This window comes from Orycteropus afer, unplaced genomic scaffold, assembly GCF_000298275.1.
Source record: "Orycteropus afer afer isolate SDZICR_OR568_19922 unplaced genomic scaffold, OryAfe1.0 scaffold00039, whole genome shotgun sequence".
Taxonomy (NCBI): Eukaryota; Metazoa; Chordata; class Mammalia; order Tubulidentata; family Orycteropodidae; genus Orycteropus; species Orycteropus afer.
The window spans coordinates 11,752,198-11,769,677 of record NW_006921626.1 but is presented as its reverse complement, the minus strand read 5'-3'; the positions used below and the strand labels follow the sequence as shown (position 1 = coordinate 11,769,677).

Here is a 17,480-nt window from a genome sequence, read left to right as displayed (position 1 = left end):
GGTCTCAACTCTTCTCTGAATATTTGATAAAATTCTCCAGTGAAGCCATCAGGTCCAGGACTTTTCTTTGTGGGAAGTTTTTTATGACCTGTTCATTTTCTTCTTTTGTTATAGGTCTGTTCAAGTATTTTGTCTCTGAGTGGGATAGTCTAAGTAGGTCTTGTGATTCTAGAAACTTGTCCTTCAATTTCTAAAATTTATAATAGGAAGAGCAAGGAAAAAGCATCAAATATATGGAAGCAGAACAATTCACTGCTGAAAAACTACTTGACAGTTTATAACAATAAATGCATTCATCAAAAAAGAGTAAAGAAACAAAATCAACATTCTAACTCATCAACTCCAAAAACAAGAAATAGAACAACAAAAGAATCCTACAGCACCTAGAAACAAGGAAATAATAAAGAGCAGAGAAGAAATTTATTGTTATAAATTGTCCTCTGAGTACTGATTTCGCTGTGTCCCATAGGTTTTGGTAAAATGTATCTTCATTCTCATTTGTTTCTAGGAATTTTTTTTATTTCAATTTTTATATGTTCTATTACCCAGTAGTTTTTCAGCAGTGAATTGTTCTGCTTCCATATATTTGATGCTTTTTCCTTGCTCTTCCTTTTATACATTTCTAATTTTATAGCATTGTGGCCTGAGAAGATGCTTTGTAGTATTTCAATACTTTTGAATTTATTGAGGTTTGTTTTATGTCCTAACATATGGTCTATTCTGGAGAAGGATCCATGTGCACTGAAGAAGAATGTGAATTGTGCTTTTGTCGGGTGAAATGCTCTGTATATGTCTATGAGGTCGAGTAGGTTGATCGTATTGTTGAGTTCTTCTGTATTTTGGTTGAGTTTTTCTCTAGTTGACCTGTTCCTCTTTGAAAGCAGTGTGTTAAATTCTCTTACTACTATTGTAGAGTTGTCAATTGTCTCTTTTAATTAGTTAATATTTGCTTCACATATTTTGGAGCACTTTCATTGGGTGCATAAATGTTTGTTATTGTAAAGTTCTTTTTGTCAATTAATCCTTTCAGCAACATATAATGTCCTTCTTTGTTTCTTATAATGTTTTTCACCTTAATGTGTATTTTATCAGAAATTAATATTGCCACTCCTTCTCTTTTTTGGTTACCATTGGCTTGGTATATTTTTTTTCCATGTCTTGACTCTTAATTTGTTCTTGTCTTTCTGTCAAATGTGGGTCTGTTGTAGGCAGTATAAGGTCTTCTTTTCTTATCCAGTCTGCCACTCTCTTTCTCTTGATAGGTGCATTTAGTCCATTCACATTGAGTGTAATTAGTGATAGGTATGAATTGATTGTTGTCATTCTATTTTTCTTTTTTTTTTTTTTCATGTTGTTGGTGTTTTCTCGTCCCATATACTTTTCTGTGCTGTTTGGTTTATTGCCTAAGGCTTCTTCTCTTTTGTTCTTTATTGTTGGTTTTGTGCTTATTAAACCCATATATTTTTCTTCCTTCTGGATTTGCTTACGGGGATTGTTACTTTTCTCTGTGGTTACCTTGAAGTACATTCTTGTCTCTACATTTTTAGAACAGTGCATACTGTGAAGACATTGTCCTATTTTCCTCTCCATTTGGAAGTTTGTATCTAGAAGTTTTATTCCCTCTGATAAGTTAGTTGATTGACTTCCTTGGTTTTTAGTGTACAGTGTTTTATGGTCTTATTTTGAGTTTCTATTTCTGATTTGGTTTTAGTGTTGATGCCGCATATCCTGATTTTCTTGATCTCTGTTGTGGTTCTCTATTGGAAAGACTTCCTTAAACATTTCTTGTAGGGTTGGTCTGGTTTTCACAAAATCCCTTAATTTATGTTTGTCTGAGAATGCCTTAATTTCGTCCTCACATGTGATGGATAATTTGGCTGGGTATAGCATTCTTGGTTGGAAGTTCTTTTCCTTCAGTGTTTTCTATATGCTGTCCCATTGCCTTCTTGCTTGCATGGTTTCTGGTGAGTAATTGGAGCTCAGCCTAACTGTTTGATTATTATAAGTAATATTTCTTATGTCCTGAGCAGCTCTCAAAATTTTTCCTTTGTCTTTGGTTTTGGAGAGTTTGATTATAATATGCCTTGGTGTTTTTCTCTTGGGATCTATCTTGTGTGGGGTTCTATGAACTTCTTGGACAAATATCTTCTCTTCCTTCATGATATGGGGGAAGTTTTCTATTGTCAGGTCTTCCACAATTTCCTCAGTGTTTTTTTTTCACCTCTTCTTGTTTTGGAATTCCAATGAGTCTTAGGGTTTTTTTGTTTTGTTTTGTTTTTCATGTCATCCCATATAATTCTTAGATTCTCTTCATTTCTCTTAAATCTTTGTTCTGATTTTTCTTCATACAGCCTGGTGTCCAGGCATTTGTCTTCTATTTGGGATATGTGTCTTCAGCCAGTTCTAACCTACTCTTTTGTGCTTCTACTGTATTGTATAATTCTATAATTTTGGTATACATCTTCTGCATTTGTAACTGCTGTTTTTGTATGAGTTCTGATTGTGCATTAATCTTATTATTTTGTTCTTGAATGATTTTCCTGAGTTCTTCCAGGGACCTGTCTCTGTTCTCTCTGCTTCTGTTTGAGGTTTCCTTAGGCTCTTGTAAAGCTGTATAAACATATCTTCTAATTTCCTCCTCAGATCAATTTATTGCCTCCTCTTCCTCCACATTTAATGAGACTTTTGTTTGTGGTTTTGTTTTTAATGCCTTGTCCTGTTTTTTGTTTGATTTGAGGTTGTCTGTTGTTTCCTAGAGATTCTGAGGTTGTGTTTAACTGTTGGTTATGTATTGATTTGTTTTGTCTTAGTTTTATGATTTAATATTTTGAAAAGGTGAAGCTGGTGTATTTTAGTTTTTGGTTATTAATTCAGGTATGCTGGGTTGCTCTGCAGTTTTCTTTGTGATGGTGGAATCACCATGTGTAATGTGGATATGGGTTTCTGTTTGTTGTAAAGAGGGTTTAGAATTCAAACTAGGAGGTATTATGGTGGCTGAATGTGGTTTCTTCTATTGGATGAGTGAAGTTATTGGCAGAGAAGGTGATAGCAGAAGAGTGGAAGGAATGCTCCTTGCTGCTAGGGGCAGTTTCTAGGGCTTTGAGAAGGCTGCTAATGATGATGTTGTACTGTTATTCACAGGTATGCAGCTCAATTTCAGCAAAGACTAGTTGTGAGGGGGTCATCACTTTCCACCAGGCTCAGACACATGCAAAAACCCTACTCCCGAGGCCCCTCAGTGCCACAAAGCTGGCCCAAGACAACTGTCTGGCTCTCAGATCTGCTGCAGGAGTTCCTCTCTGGGTCCACCCACCTGTGGCACCAGCCCAGACCATGATCCCCCCCCAGTATTTCCTCCGAGGGCCTGCATACCCACAGCACCAAAGATCCGCTTGGTTTCAACAGCACTGTGGTCAAGCCAGTGCCCACTCATAAACTGTGCTCCCAATATTACTGACAAAGTCAAGCCTGGGCCCCTCCGTGCCACTAATCTGACCCAAGCCTGATCAGTGATCCTCTGTGGGAACACCTCCCTGGGCCTGCCCTCTTGCAGCACCAATGGACTCTCTGCTCCAGTTTCAGCAGCACTGGACTTGCCCATTTGCACCTAGCCAACCTAAGTTACTGATAAAATCAGGTGCTGAAGGTAGATACTTGGGATGATTGCTGGTATGTTGGTGTGGTCACTAGTCTCCCTTCTTGATTTTAAACCATGCAGTGTTCCCTTGTTCTGTTCAAATGACAACCTCCTGGTCTATGCACGGGTTCTTCATGAGTACAATTAAGTGTTCTGGAATTCCCATTCTTCTCAATGTTATCCACGATTTGCTATGATCCACAGAATCAAATGCTTTTGCACAGTCAATAAAATACAAGTAAACATCTTTCTGGTACAGTGTTTCTCTGCTATTCATAAGGTTTTCTCTGGCCAATTTTTTTGAGAAGTGGATGGTCTCTTTCTTCTTCCTAGTCTGTCTCAGTTTGTAAGCTGCATTGAAACCTGTGCACCATGTGCAACCTTGCTGGTGTTTGAAACACCAGTGCCACAGATAATCATAACTAATCTCATGAAATTATACATGTGAAGAAATGTTGAATAATCAAATGGTTCATTGTTGTTGTTGTTATGTGCTGTCGAGTCGGCCCCAACTCATAATGACCCCTCCTTGGGTTTCTGAGGCTGTATCACTATGGAAGTAGATGGCCCAATCTTCTTTCCAAGGAATGGCTGCTGGGTTTGAACCACCAGCCCCTCTGGTTAGCAGTGAAGTGCTTTAGGCACTATGCTACCAGAGCTCCCAATTACATGTGTATGTATGTATATAGACACACACACACACACACACACACACACGTATATCTCACAACTAAAAAATAGTTTTTTTAAATAACTTTTGTTTATTAAAATATACTATCAAGAAAGTGAGAAAATAACATACAATGGGAGAAAATTTTTGCAAATCATCTATCTAATCAGGGCCCAGTATTCAAAAATATGTAAAGTTCTTATCATTCAAAAAAAAAAATATATATATATAAATAACCCAATTAAAAAATAGACAAAGTAATTGAACAGATGTTTCTTCAAAGAAGATATATAAGTGGTTGATAAGCACAAGACAAAATGCTCAATATCACTAATATTTAAAATATTCTACCAATTTAATTCATATTCCATGTTTCATAAAATGCTTTGTTTTTAACACTTGTATTTAACTAAAAGGTGCAAATAATTTTTAAATGCTTCCTTTGGGGGAGTATGCAATAGATATTTATTGGAGTTGACTCATTTAAATTGAACTCTTGTGGCTCCCTCCAGAATCACTGTTACAGTATCACATATCTTTAAGAACTAGCTCTGAACTTGCCAGATGCAGTGTACCTATACATAGAATTGCCAGATTTGGCAAATAGAAACACAGGAAATCCATTTCAATTTTAATTTCAGATAAAGAAAGAATAAACTTTTAATATAAATATTTGGGATGTATTTATGTTAAAATTTATTCATTATTTATTTGAAATTCAAATTTCAGAGAGCATTTTATATTTTCTATGACAATCTGACTTATGTACAATTTTGAAAAATAAGGAAATTTTCTTAAATTTTAAAAACAGTACTAAGTAAAACATTACTAAATAATAAGTTTTGTTAATTGCAAAAAGATGAGTACAAACTATACTTTGTAGCTTTAATTATTAAATATTTCTTCCATAAATGGCAATAAAAACTTATGATTACAAATTCCTTTTATAAATTAAAAGTGTGATTTACCTGATGAGTTCTTCATTTTTTTTTTCCATTGAAAATGGCATTCTAGCAGAACAATTAAATAAATCCAAAAGTAGTGTGACTGCAGTGTTCATAAGTTGACGGATGAGTTCCTGAAATATGTAGTCAACCAGCATCAGAAACCTGAAAACTGTTTCTAACAGACGTCGAAATTTAGGCAGTTTGAATCGTGTTGTGTCATATTCAGAGGTGTTTGATTCAAAGTATTTTTTCAAATCTTTCTTTTCTGCCACCTACAATTTAATAAAGAGTTGACAGACAAGTAGTTATTACTTATTCTAATATAGCACAATTTCTAGTTTATAGTATTTTTATTGCCTGAATAACATACTGGAGCTACACTTGAATTAAAACTTCTCCTCATGCTTACATTCTCTTTAAACAGGAGAAAAAACAAAAAACAACTCCTGTGTTCTGAAGTCTATAAATTTTAATCTTATTTGCAAGCAGGTAAGTGTATGGAAGTCAAACAAGTAAGTACTAAAGAGTATTCACGTGTTCCTACAGAATGTGACCTTTTCAAATACATTGACATTTATCAAATATAAGATTTCCAGTCCAATGGTGCATTTATGTTAGGCATAGCAATTTGATGTTTTAAAACACATATGTGCCACACTATAAAAAATTAAGTAAATTAAATTCAATGTTAGAGTTTTATTTTTTAAAGAATATAATGACAAGGAGAAGAATTTAGAACAAATCTTGAATTCCTAAAAAAAAAAAAAAAGCCAAACTTATTGGGCCAGAAGACCCTCTGAGACCATCACCTTGAGATACCCTTTAAGTTTGGAACAGAACCAACTCTCAGAGGTTACCTTTCAGTTAAATAATAAATTGGTTCATAAAATAAACACTATCACCTATGAGTACTGTGCCCTTTTAAATAATCATGTAGATGAAACCCAATGGTCAATATTTACCCTAAAGCAAAAATGAGAAGGTAAGGGGGACAGGGAAGCTGGATTAAAGGAAATGGTACAACCAGAGTAGAAAAAAATTAGAATGCTCATGCATCATGAAAAATGTAACCAATGTCACTGAACAATATATATAGACATTGTGACTAAAGATATAAAGTGGCATCAGCACTACTAGTATCATCAACCATTTCTAGGTGATTTGGAAACATTATGTGCATAATACATGGATTTTTTTTTTTAACTGATAAAATGGTGAAGCAGGGTCTATTAACTATTCACATTTTGGTTTTCAGCACTGGTACAAAACAACCTTAAACCGCTTAACAACCATATTAGTACAAAAGTATCCAGTGATATCTTGGTCTTTTTAAATAAATATTGGTGAGACTGGTGAAGATTATGACACTTAATATACTAACTGTTCTCTATCATCATAGGGTACATTCTGGGTTTGGCATATCACAATTCTGACTCTGGATTACATCTTGGCTTCTATTTCACCAGTTTTATAATTGTGGTGTATTTTTCCAGAGCTAGGCAGCCCCAAACATTGGCCAGAAGAATGCTTCTCCACCTAGTTGTATTTCAGATTCGCTTGAGCAGCTTTTCAGCACCGCTTGGGCTCTGCCCTCAGAAATTCCTATTTAATTGGTATAGATAGGTTCCAAGCATCAATATTTATTAAAAGCCACCTCAAGTGGCTCCAGTGTACAGCCCGGCTAAGAACCCCTGGTCTAGAGTTCGGCCAGAGGAATCAGACATTTCTGGGCACTTTTAAAAATTCATGTATTCTTTTCAAATGTTATGTATGCTAAATCTTCCTGTAAAGTCAAATTAACAGAAGAGATGCTTAATAATTACTCTTCTTAAGGAGGGTGGTATATTTATTGAAATTTGTGTATCACTTCTGAAACTGTGACTTTATTTCCAACAGATAGCTCTAAAGTTCTCTGAAATCTGATTCCACTGTTCTCAGAGAAATTTTCAGTGAAAAACAAACGGAGTCCAGGCACACTGTGTTCAATTCGCATATCAAGTTTGAAACTGGACACCAGCGCTATTGAAAGGAAACTTCTTGTTTTACTAAGCCTTATAGCTGATTATCTTGCCCTGTAAAGTTTGAGATTCATGCCCTTAGCATTTAAGTATCAAATGTCTTTACAAAATAGTAGAGGAAATAGAGGACTTAACAGTGCTTTGTAATGACAAATAACTATGAGTGGTGTTTCACTTCTCTCTTTCTCTCTCTCTTAGCCTTCTCTACCTCAGTGATCTACATTACATTTTATTCAATTTGTTTTTGATTTATACAATCCTTAGTCCCACTCTCCCAGAGCTTGTTTGTATATGACTGGGTTTGGGGAGGTTAGAGGAATGTGAGGAATAAAATAAGGAATGAGAGGTTTTCAAACTCTGCAGAGTTAGTTGAAATAAAATCACTGCACTTCATTTTCCTTGTCAAAAAGTAAAGTCTTAATGTCTTTGCTACTTAACATCTATCAAAAGTTCCATTGAGAGAAACAATATTTGAAAATTGTTTGAGGGATACCTAATCCATCTATTCCTCCAAAAACAAAAAAACAAACAAAAAACTCACTGCCATTGAGTCGATGCTGACTCATAGCAACTCCCATTGGGTTTCCAAGGCTGCAAATCTTTACAGAAGCAGACTGCCTCACCTTTCTTCTGTGGAACAGCTGGTGTATTCAGACTACCACCAGATCTCCTTATCCATTCCTCCAGAGAGCCTCAAATATCTACTTGGATTCAGCCAAACCAGGAGAGGCAGCAGGTCCATAACCAGATAACATTGTATCAGTTTCTTACCTGCTGAATTATGCTTTTATGCATTGTCATTTCCTATATAGGAAAGCTGTATAAAATAATCTTGAGAGGGAGATAGCTCAGAGGGCAAGAATGCATAGGAAAAAGGACAGGGAAGAGGTAACTACAGGGAGGAAGTGGGAAGAGGACTGTTACATTATGGGGACTGCAAACAAATGTCATGAAACAAAGGTGTATGAACTGCTGTATAGGAATTTGCTGTGTAAACTTTCACCCAAATCACAATTAATAATAATAATAATAATAATCTTGTGAGAGAAGTCACAACAGAGAAGATAAGAATGCTTTGAAGACATTTGTTGCATCACTGAGTCCTCTTTATAAAATTCTTAGGAAATTTTGTCTCATCTAGTTATGTTTCTTCTGAGCAATGGGTTTTTCTTTGCCTTATGAATACTGTGAACTTTGTAATAAATTATATTTCCCTTACATATAAGCTCAAATTAGATATTAAATATGCTTTGCATTTACGCAGTCCCTGGGAAAGTTATTGTACCTAGTAAATGTGCAATACTTGTTAGTTGGTTACTAAATAACCTATTAATCACCTTTGTGTCTTCCCTTGCCCATTTCTGACATATTTTCCTGAGATGCAATTTGGAACTATTACTTTAGTCAGTATGTCATCAAACCCACTGTCTCCAGGTCAGTTCAAACCCTTAGTGACCCCTTTTGGGTTTCTAAAGCTGTAAATCTTTACAGAAGTAGATTGCCTCATCCTCCTCCTGCGGAACAGCTGTTAGGTTTGAACTGCTGACCTTCTGGTTAGCAGCCAAATGTTACCCACTATGCCACCAGAGCTCCTTTTAATCAGTACATAATAACCTTGATAAATAGAAAGTCTATAATTAAATAATTACCTTTAAAATTGTTCTTTTTATCTTTGTAATTGCTTTATCCCTGATATCCTCAAGCTGTTTCAATGCCTGGGCAGCTTGTTGTAATTGTCCTTCACAAAATTCATCTAGAGAATACGTACGAGACCTATCCAGCTAATTAAATGATAATAAAGGTTGAGTGATGGAAAGTTAAAATTTATTTATATAAAAAGAGATAAAATATTTTGATCATCTTTTTCACATCATATAGAGCATTTTATACTTTCATATGGACTTTGTGATTTATATACTATATGCCTTATATGTTCTTCAAATTTATACATCCATAGTTAAGTCTAACTAAAACCAACCAGGCCCACAGCCATCAAGTGAATTCCAACTCATAGCAATTCTCATTGGGTTTCCAAGGCTGTAAATCTTTATGGAAGTAGATTACCTCATCTTCCTCTTGTGGAGCGGCTGCTAGGTTTGAACTGCCAACCTTCTGGTTAGCAGCCAAAATGCCTTATGCACCACACCACCAGAACTTATAAATCTTGATTAGAAAGACAGAAAAAAACATTATTATTTGAATTACAAATAAGATCAATCCAAACTAGAAAAAGTTAAGAATTTAGATATTTTAGAAATATCCATGAACTCAGGGGAGCCACCAATCCAGGCATTGCAGTCCCTGTGGTCTCTTTGAAGTTCCAATTATTTGTAAATTTAAAACTATGAACATTAACTGAAGTATAAAGAAGCTAAAAAAATGCAAATAAAGTAAATTCTACTCTGAATTTATATAGAATTCAGTAAGAAGAAATCTCCAGCAACTATCCTGTTGCACTGCTCTCTGGAAATACAGAAATTGAATGTTTGATTCATTCATGTACATCTAATCATTCTTCTTTCCTTCAGTATTTCTCTTCTTTTTCCTTTGTTGTTAGATAAGTCAAGTAGTTCCAACTCACAGTGACCCTATGTCCAGCAGAACAAAACACTGCCCATTCCTGGGCCCATTATTGCAAGCACTGCATCAATCTATCTCATCAAGGGTCTTCGTCTTTTTCACTGGCCCTCTACTTTACTGAGCACACTGTATTTCCTACACCATATTGATTCTCTTATCAAAATACATTTTCATCAATAAATATGCAGATATCTTTACCCCTAGTTAACTATAAAATGTACAAATGTATGTTTCTAAAAGTGAAAAAGATTAAAAATTACTGCTCTAGCCTTAAAATTTTGAATTTAATCTTTGAGTTCTCTCTCTTCTAGTCCCATATCTGATCACTAGGTTCTGCTTTTTCCAAGTAAACTGGGCTTCAAAAATATTCCATCCTTTCTGATCCTACTGCCAGCATCCTAACTTAAGTCCTTACTGCTTATGCCTACACTATTCCAATACTATATTATTGATCTGTTTAACCATAGTATCTCCCAACTGTCAAGTTTTCCAGCAAAGCAATATCACATTAATATTTGTAATATAACATGTTTAAAAACTAAACTCACTGCTGTTGAGTTGGATCTGACTCATAGCAACCCCTCCTGAGATGGTATCACTATGGAAGTAGATTGCCCATCCCTCCATCTAAAAAATAACATGTTTAGAAACTTTCAATAGTTGTTCTATAACAGTAGTTCTCAAGGGTGGCCAAGATGGCAGAGTAGGCAGATATACTGTCTGGACCCTCTACAACAAAGACCCCCAGAAACCACATGAAATGGATATGAATGGCAAATCCTACAGTCCTGAGCTTCAAAAGAAAAGATAAAGAAAAAGATAAAACTGATTAGAGGAAGAGACTAAATAACAGCAGTGATCAAGGAGGCATATGGAGTGGTGAATTGTCAACAACTCTGGCACAGTGTGGCCATTTTGAATTATTGCAAGCAACATTCCGATAAGGGCAGAAACCAGATAACCAGCTCTTCTTGCACAGGACTGCACTGGTACCAACACAGTAAAAAGCAACCAAAGAGGTAAAATCCCCACTCTATACAGCACAACCTTTTGATGATCAGAAGTATGCCCACCTACCCACCTGGCAGTTGATCAAAACCCCACACACACTGCCAGTGCTGTGCTCATCTTTTTTCTACCCTTTTTTCCTTTCTTCATAGTTCTTCCCTCTTTGACACCACTCTTGATTTTTTTTCTCTCCCCCTTCCCCAATCTGGTGAAATGAGCATCCTCCCCTTGCCACTTCCGCATTAGAAGATTCTGCCCTCTCCCCTCTAAGGTTGGCAGTACGTGCTCCTGTAGAATACCTGCAAGAGGAATAATCTATGTGGGATTGGAAGTCCAGACCAGGAAGAGACAGAAAAAAGTACTGAGAAAATTGTTGAACACTGGTTGGAAGAAAACTTTCCTAATATCATGAAAAAGGAGAAGATATTCTTTTATGAAGCTCAACAAACCCCACATAGGATAGACTTTGTAATAATTAAGGTTGTGTGTCAACTTGGCTGGACCACGATTCTAAGTAGCTTAAGCAGTCAGATGTAATCATCTCTTGTCGTGAGGTGTGATATAATTTAATCATCTCTATGATGAGATGTGATATGAGGAGTCAATCAGTTGAAAGAGAGTTTCCTCAGGGGTGTCACCTGCTTCCAATATATATATGAGCATCCTGGGAAAATTCTTTGGCATTCTGCTAGATTTTGATCCTGAATCTAGCTCATCATCATCTCCAGTTTCTAGACTTGAACCAGTGTCCTGCTGTATTGCCTACTGATCTTGGATTGTTGTTTTCACAGCCTGTGAGCCAACAATCTGCCATTTTACCTGCTGATCTTGGATTCATCACCCTCCAAAACCAAACAGCCTGCTATACTGCCTGCCAATCTTGGATTCATCAGTTCCCGCAGCTGCATGAGTGAGGGGAAGCTTCCAGCTTGATGTTTGTCCCACACACTTGGGATTTGTCAGCCTCTACAATTGCATGAGCCATTTCCTTAGGATAAATTTCTACTTATCTATCTATCTACATATGAAGACATAGATATGTTTCACTGGTTTTGCTTCTCTAGCAAATCGAGCCTAAGACAGACTCCAAAAGAACATCACTAAAACATACCGTAATCAAACTTTCCAAAACCAAAAACAAAGAAAGAATTCTGAAAGCATCTTGGGAAAAACAAAAAGTAAACAACAAAGGAAGACCAGTAAGACTAAGCTCTCAGCAGAAAGTAAGGAAGTGAGAAGGCAACAGAATGACATATAAAAGCCATGAAAAGAAAAAATTGCCAACCAAGAAGTATATATGCAGCAGAACTCTCTTTCAATTTGGACATTTCAAGATAAACATAAATTAAAGGAATTTGTAAAAACCAGACCAAGCTTACAAGAAATGCTAAAGAGAGTCCTTTGGACAGAGAATCATCAACAGAAGACAACAACCTGAGATTAAGACAAATGACAACATTACCCAGCAATCAACCCAAATATAGAAGTTTCAAAAATAAAATAAATCTAGAAGACTTAAAATAGAGAACCAGAGATGTCAATTTGTAAACAATGACAACTACAAAGCAAAAAGAGGGAATAAATGGTGCACTTTAGAACTTCCAAATGGAAAGGAAGTCAAGATGATAACAATATAGAACAGACTGTTTTAAATTGGGAAGGAAAATAAAAAATTTACAAAGTAATGTAAAAGAAAATTAGTTAACTTTCTCATCAAAATAAAAATGAAGAAAAATAAAAAAGATTCAATATACACTAAAATAATAGCAATGAAGAAAATGATAAGAACACCCATAAACAAAATGAACTTGGAACAGAAAAATATATGGAACAAAGAAATCCTCAGCACCACACACACACAACACAGCAAAATGACAGCAGTAACACATACTTACCAATTATTACACTGAATACAAATGGATCAAATGGACCAGTCAAAAGTCAGAGAGTAGCAGAATTCATAAGAAAACATGATTCATCCATAGGCTGTCTACAAGAGACACACCTTAGGCATAAAGACAAAAATAAGCTAAAATTCCAAGGATGGAAAAATATATATCAAGCAAATGGCAAACAAAAAAGAGCAGGAGTGGAAAGACTAATTACTGATAAAACAGACTTTAAGGCAAAAACTAGTAAAGGTGACAAGGAAGAACATTATATAATGATTAAAGGGTCAATCCAACAAGAGAATAAAACTACAATAAGTAAATATGCACCCAATAAAAGAGCACCAAAATACACACATTAAACTTTAACAGAATTGAAAAGAGAAATAGATAAAACCATAACCACAGCAGGAGATTTTAATACAACCACTTTCTGTGAAGGACAGAACAACTAGAAATAAACTCAACAAAGAGCTAAGCAACATAATCAACCAATTTGACCCCATAGACATTGTGGTAGTTAAGGTTTGTGTCAATTTGGCTGGGCCTGGTTGAGTGGCTGGGCAGCTGGTGGTAGTTATTACCCATGATGAGACTGGCAATCAGCTCCATAGTGGGATCTACAACAAACAGCTGAGTAGCTGCTTTAGGGATGTGGTCTGCTTGCCATATATAAGAAACACCTTTGGGAATGATCACTGAACGCTTGAACCCTGCATGTAACCACGTCATCGTTCAGCAGCCTGCCATGCTTTGCTGACCTTGGGACCTTTAATGGACTTGAATTAATGGCCTGCTGTGTGGTCTGGTAACATCGGGACTGTGCCTTTTTACTTGTCAACCTTGGGCTTGTCAGTCTCAGCAGCCAACAGCAGCTGAGTGAAGAAAAGCCTCCAGCTTCAGTGGGCCAGGAGCAGAAGGCAGAGCTAACACCCAAGGTTGAGGAGCTTTCACCCAGCCCCTAGAGCCTGGCACTTTGAACTCGGACTTAAAGCCTCCAAACTCTAAGAGGATAAACTCCTGTTTGTTCAAGCCATCCCATTTGTGGTGTACTCTTGTCAGAGTGGCACTAGGTAACCAAAACAGACATATATAGAACATTCCACCCCAAACAGCAAAATAGATATTCTTTTCCAGTGCATACTGAATATCTCCAGAATCCAGAATAGATCATATGCTACACCTCAAAGGAAACCTCAATAAATTTAAAAACATCAAAATACTGCAAAGCATCTTTTCAGATCACATGCTATAAAATTACAAATCAACAACAGGAAGAGCAAGGAAAAAAAAAAATACATGGAAACTAAATAACACTCTGCTTAAAAACTACTGGGAAGTAGAAGAAATAAAAATGGAAATAAAAAATTTCCTTTCATCAAATGAGAATGAAAACACGTTTCTTTGGGAAACAGCAAAAACAGTGCTCAGAGGACATTTTATAGCAATAAAAGCACATATCAGAAAAGAAGAAAGAGCTAAAATTGTCACCTTAACCTACCCTCTCCAAAAATTAGAAAAAGAATAATAAAAAAGAGCCTACAGTCACCAGAAAAAAGGAGATGATAAAGATTCAAGCAGAAATAAATGCAAAAATGGTTCAACATTAGAAAAACAATCAATGCAATCCATCACATAAATAAAACAAAGGAAAACAACTACGTGATTATATCAATCAAAGCAGAAAAAGCATTTGACAAAATCCAATATCCTTTCTTGATAAAAATATTCATCAAAAGAGGAATAGAACAGAAAGTCCTCAACATAATTAAGGGCATATACACAGAAACAGTAGCCAAGATTATTCTTAATGGAGAGAGACTGAAAGGAACCCAAAAAGGATGCCCTTCTTCACCACTCCTATTAAATACCATATTGGAAGACCCAGCCAGAGCAATAAGGCAAGAGAGGTAAACAAAAGGCATCCAAATTAGCTTCAAATATACCATGAAAATAGTAGCACAATGAAAGGGTAAAATTATGAAAATTACTTAGTCATAACCAAACACTTTTAGGAAATGAGTTGTTGTGCCTGCGGGCTCATGAACATAGTCTTGGGGGACATCAATTGGCATAATATAGACCACAAAAACAATGTTCTACATCCAACTTTGGTGAGTAGCAACTGGGGTCTTAAAAGCTTGTGAGCTGCCATCTAAGGTACAACTATTGATCTATCTCCATTCAGAGCAAAGAAGAGTGAAGAAAATCAAAGACACATGGAAATAATTAGTCCAAAGGACTAACTGAACCTCAGCCTCCATGACCCTGAGACCAGAAGAGTTAGAGGGTTGCCCAGTTACCATAGCTTACTGCTTTAAAAGAGATCACAATAGGAGATCCAAGATACAGTAGGAGAAAAATGTGGGAAAAAACTCAAAACCATAAAAAAGACCAAGCTTACTGGTCTGATGAGATTGGTGGAACCCCCAAGACTATGGCCATTAGACACCTTTCAAGTCTAGAACTGAACTTGCCCCTATGCCTCAACTTTGAGCTAAACAACAGACAGACCTAGAAGGTGAACAATAACACCAGTGAGGTATACATCCTTAGAATAACCAACCATAAGAGATCAGAGGGCAACATTGGCCCAGAGATAAATCTCAGAAGGCAGGAAAGGATGAATGGAAATGGTAAACAGTGGGAGGAAGTGAGAAATGTGCTATTACAGGTGGGGATTGCAATCAATATCATGAAACAAAATATGTATGAATTGTTGAATGGAAAACCAATTGACTCTATAAACTTTCACCCAAATCACAAAAAGTTCAAACTTAAATAAATAGATAAATATGCATTTCAAACCAAACAACCAAATGCACTGCCGCTGAGTCAATTCCAACTCACAGTGATCCTTTCTTGGGTTTCCGAGGCAGTATCTCTACAAAAATAGATTGCCCAGTCTTCCTTCTGAGGAGTGGCTGGTGGGTTTAACCACCAACCTTCTGGTTAGCAGTCAAATGCCTTAGGCACTACTCCACCAGAGCTCTCAAAGAAAAAAAAAAAAAAAAAAAAAAAAAAAAAAAAAAAAAAAAAAAAAAAAAAAAAAAACAAGAGTAGTTCTCAAAATGTACTCTGTGTTAGAACCATCTAAGGGACTCGTTAAAAATGTAGGTTACCAGTAACACTTTCTGCACCTCCCGAAAGGGCAGGACACAAAAATCTACGTTTCTATTAAACATCCAAAATACTGCCTCATAGAACACATAGAGAGCTTTTTGGAGTGCCGGAACTGGTAGGGATGACCAGGAGGCGGTGGCAGATGGCTTTTTGGAGGGCCAGAACTGGTAGAGAAGGCCAAGAAGAAGGAGTGGAGCAGTTTGGAACAGCTGAGAGAGATGAACTCATCTGGCAGTTTGTCATCCTGTGGTGGCTTGTGTGTTGCTGTGAGGCTGGAGGCTGTGCCACCAGTGTTTCAAGTGCCAACAGGGTTAGCCATGGTGACAGGTTTCAGTGGAGCTTCCAGTCTAAGGCAAACTTTGAAGAAGGAAGAGGCCATCCTTTCTCAAAGAATTGGCCAGTGAAAACCTTATGAATAGCAGTGAAACACTCTGATATATTACTGATAAATAGCCCTGAAACACTATCTAATATAGTGCCAGAGGATGAGACTCTCAGGTCAGAAGGCACTCAAAATATGATTAGAAAAGAGTTGCCTCCTCAGAATAGACCCGACTTTGATGAGGTGGATGGAGTAAAGCTTTCAGGATCTCTTTTGCTGATTTGGCACAACTCAAGATGAGAAGAAACATCTGCAAATATCCATTAATAACTGAAAGATAGAATGTATGAAGTATGAATCTAGAAAAATTGGAAACTGTCAAAAATGAAATGAAATGCATAAAGAGCAATATCCTAGGCATTAATGAGCTGAAATGGACTGGTTTGGGACATTTTGAATCAGTCAACCATATGATCTACTATGCTGGTAATGACAAGTTGAAGAGGAATGGAGTGGCATGCATCATCACAAAGAATGTTTCACGATCTATCTTGAAGTACAATCATGTCAGTGATAGGATAATATCCATAGTCCTACAAAGAACACCACTTAATACTACTATTATTCAAATTTACACACCAACTATCAAAGCCAAAGATAAGGAAATTGAAGAATTTTACCAACTTCTGCAGTCTGAAATTGACCAAACATGAAATCAAGATGTGTTAATTATCACTGGTGATTGGAATGCAAAAGCTGGAAACAAAGAAGAATCACTTGTAGTTGGAAAATATGGTCTTGGTGATATAAAGGATATTGGAGAACACATGATAGAATTTTGCAATACCAATGACTTATTCATTACAAATACCTTTTTTCCACAACATAAGCAATGACTATACATGTGGACTTCACAAGATGGAGTACACAGGAATCAGATTGACTACATCTGTGGCAAGAGGTGATGGAAAAACTCAACATCTTCAGCCGAAACAAAACTAGGAACTGACTGTGGAACAAACCAACTGCTCATATGCAAGTTCAAGTTGAAACTGAAGACAATTCAAACAACTCCACAAGAGCCAAAATATGCCTTTGATTTTATCACTTCTGAATTTAAAGACCATCTAAAGAATAGATTTGATGCATTGAACACCAACGACCAAAAATCAGAAAAATTGGGGCTTCCGGCAAGATGGCGGACTAGGCAGAAGGATTGCAAAGACCCTCTTCAACAAAGAAAAGGGAAACCAATTAACACAGACATAGAAGATAATCTTGGACCC

General features: G+C 36.4%; 1 protein-coding gene across 1 annotated transcript in view; it reads right to left on the bottom strand.

The window, feature by feature from the left end:
- DNAH14 (dynein axonemal heavy chain 14) overlaps positions 1–17,480 on the bottom strand; it is a 792,430-nt gene that overhangs the window by 673,128 nt on the left and 101,822 nt on the right. The window contains exons 9-10 of the mRNA XM_042780425.1: positions 8,922–9,053; positions 5,276–5,526 (exon numbers count right to left, since the gene is read on the bottom strand). Coding sequence (XP_042636359.1) covers positions 5,276–5,526; positions 8,922–9,053 — 383 coding nt within the window. The remainder of the gene's footprint in view (positions 1–5,275; positions 5,527–8,921; positions 9,054–17,480) is intronic.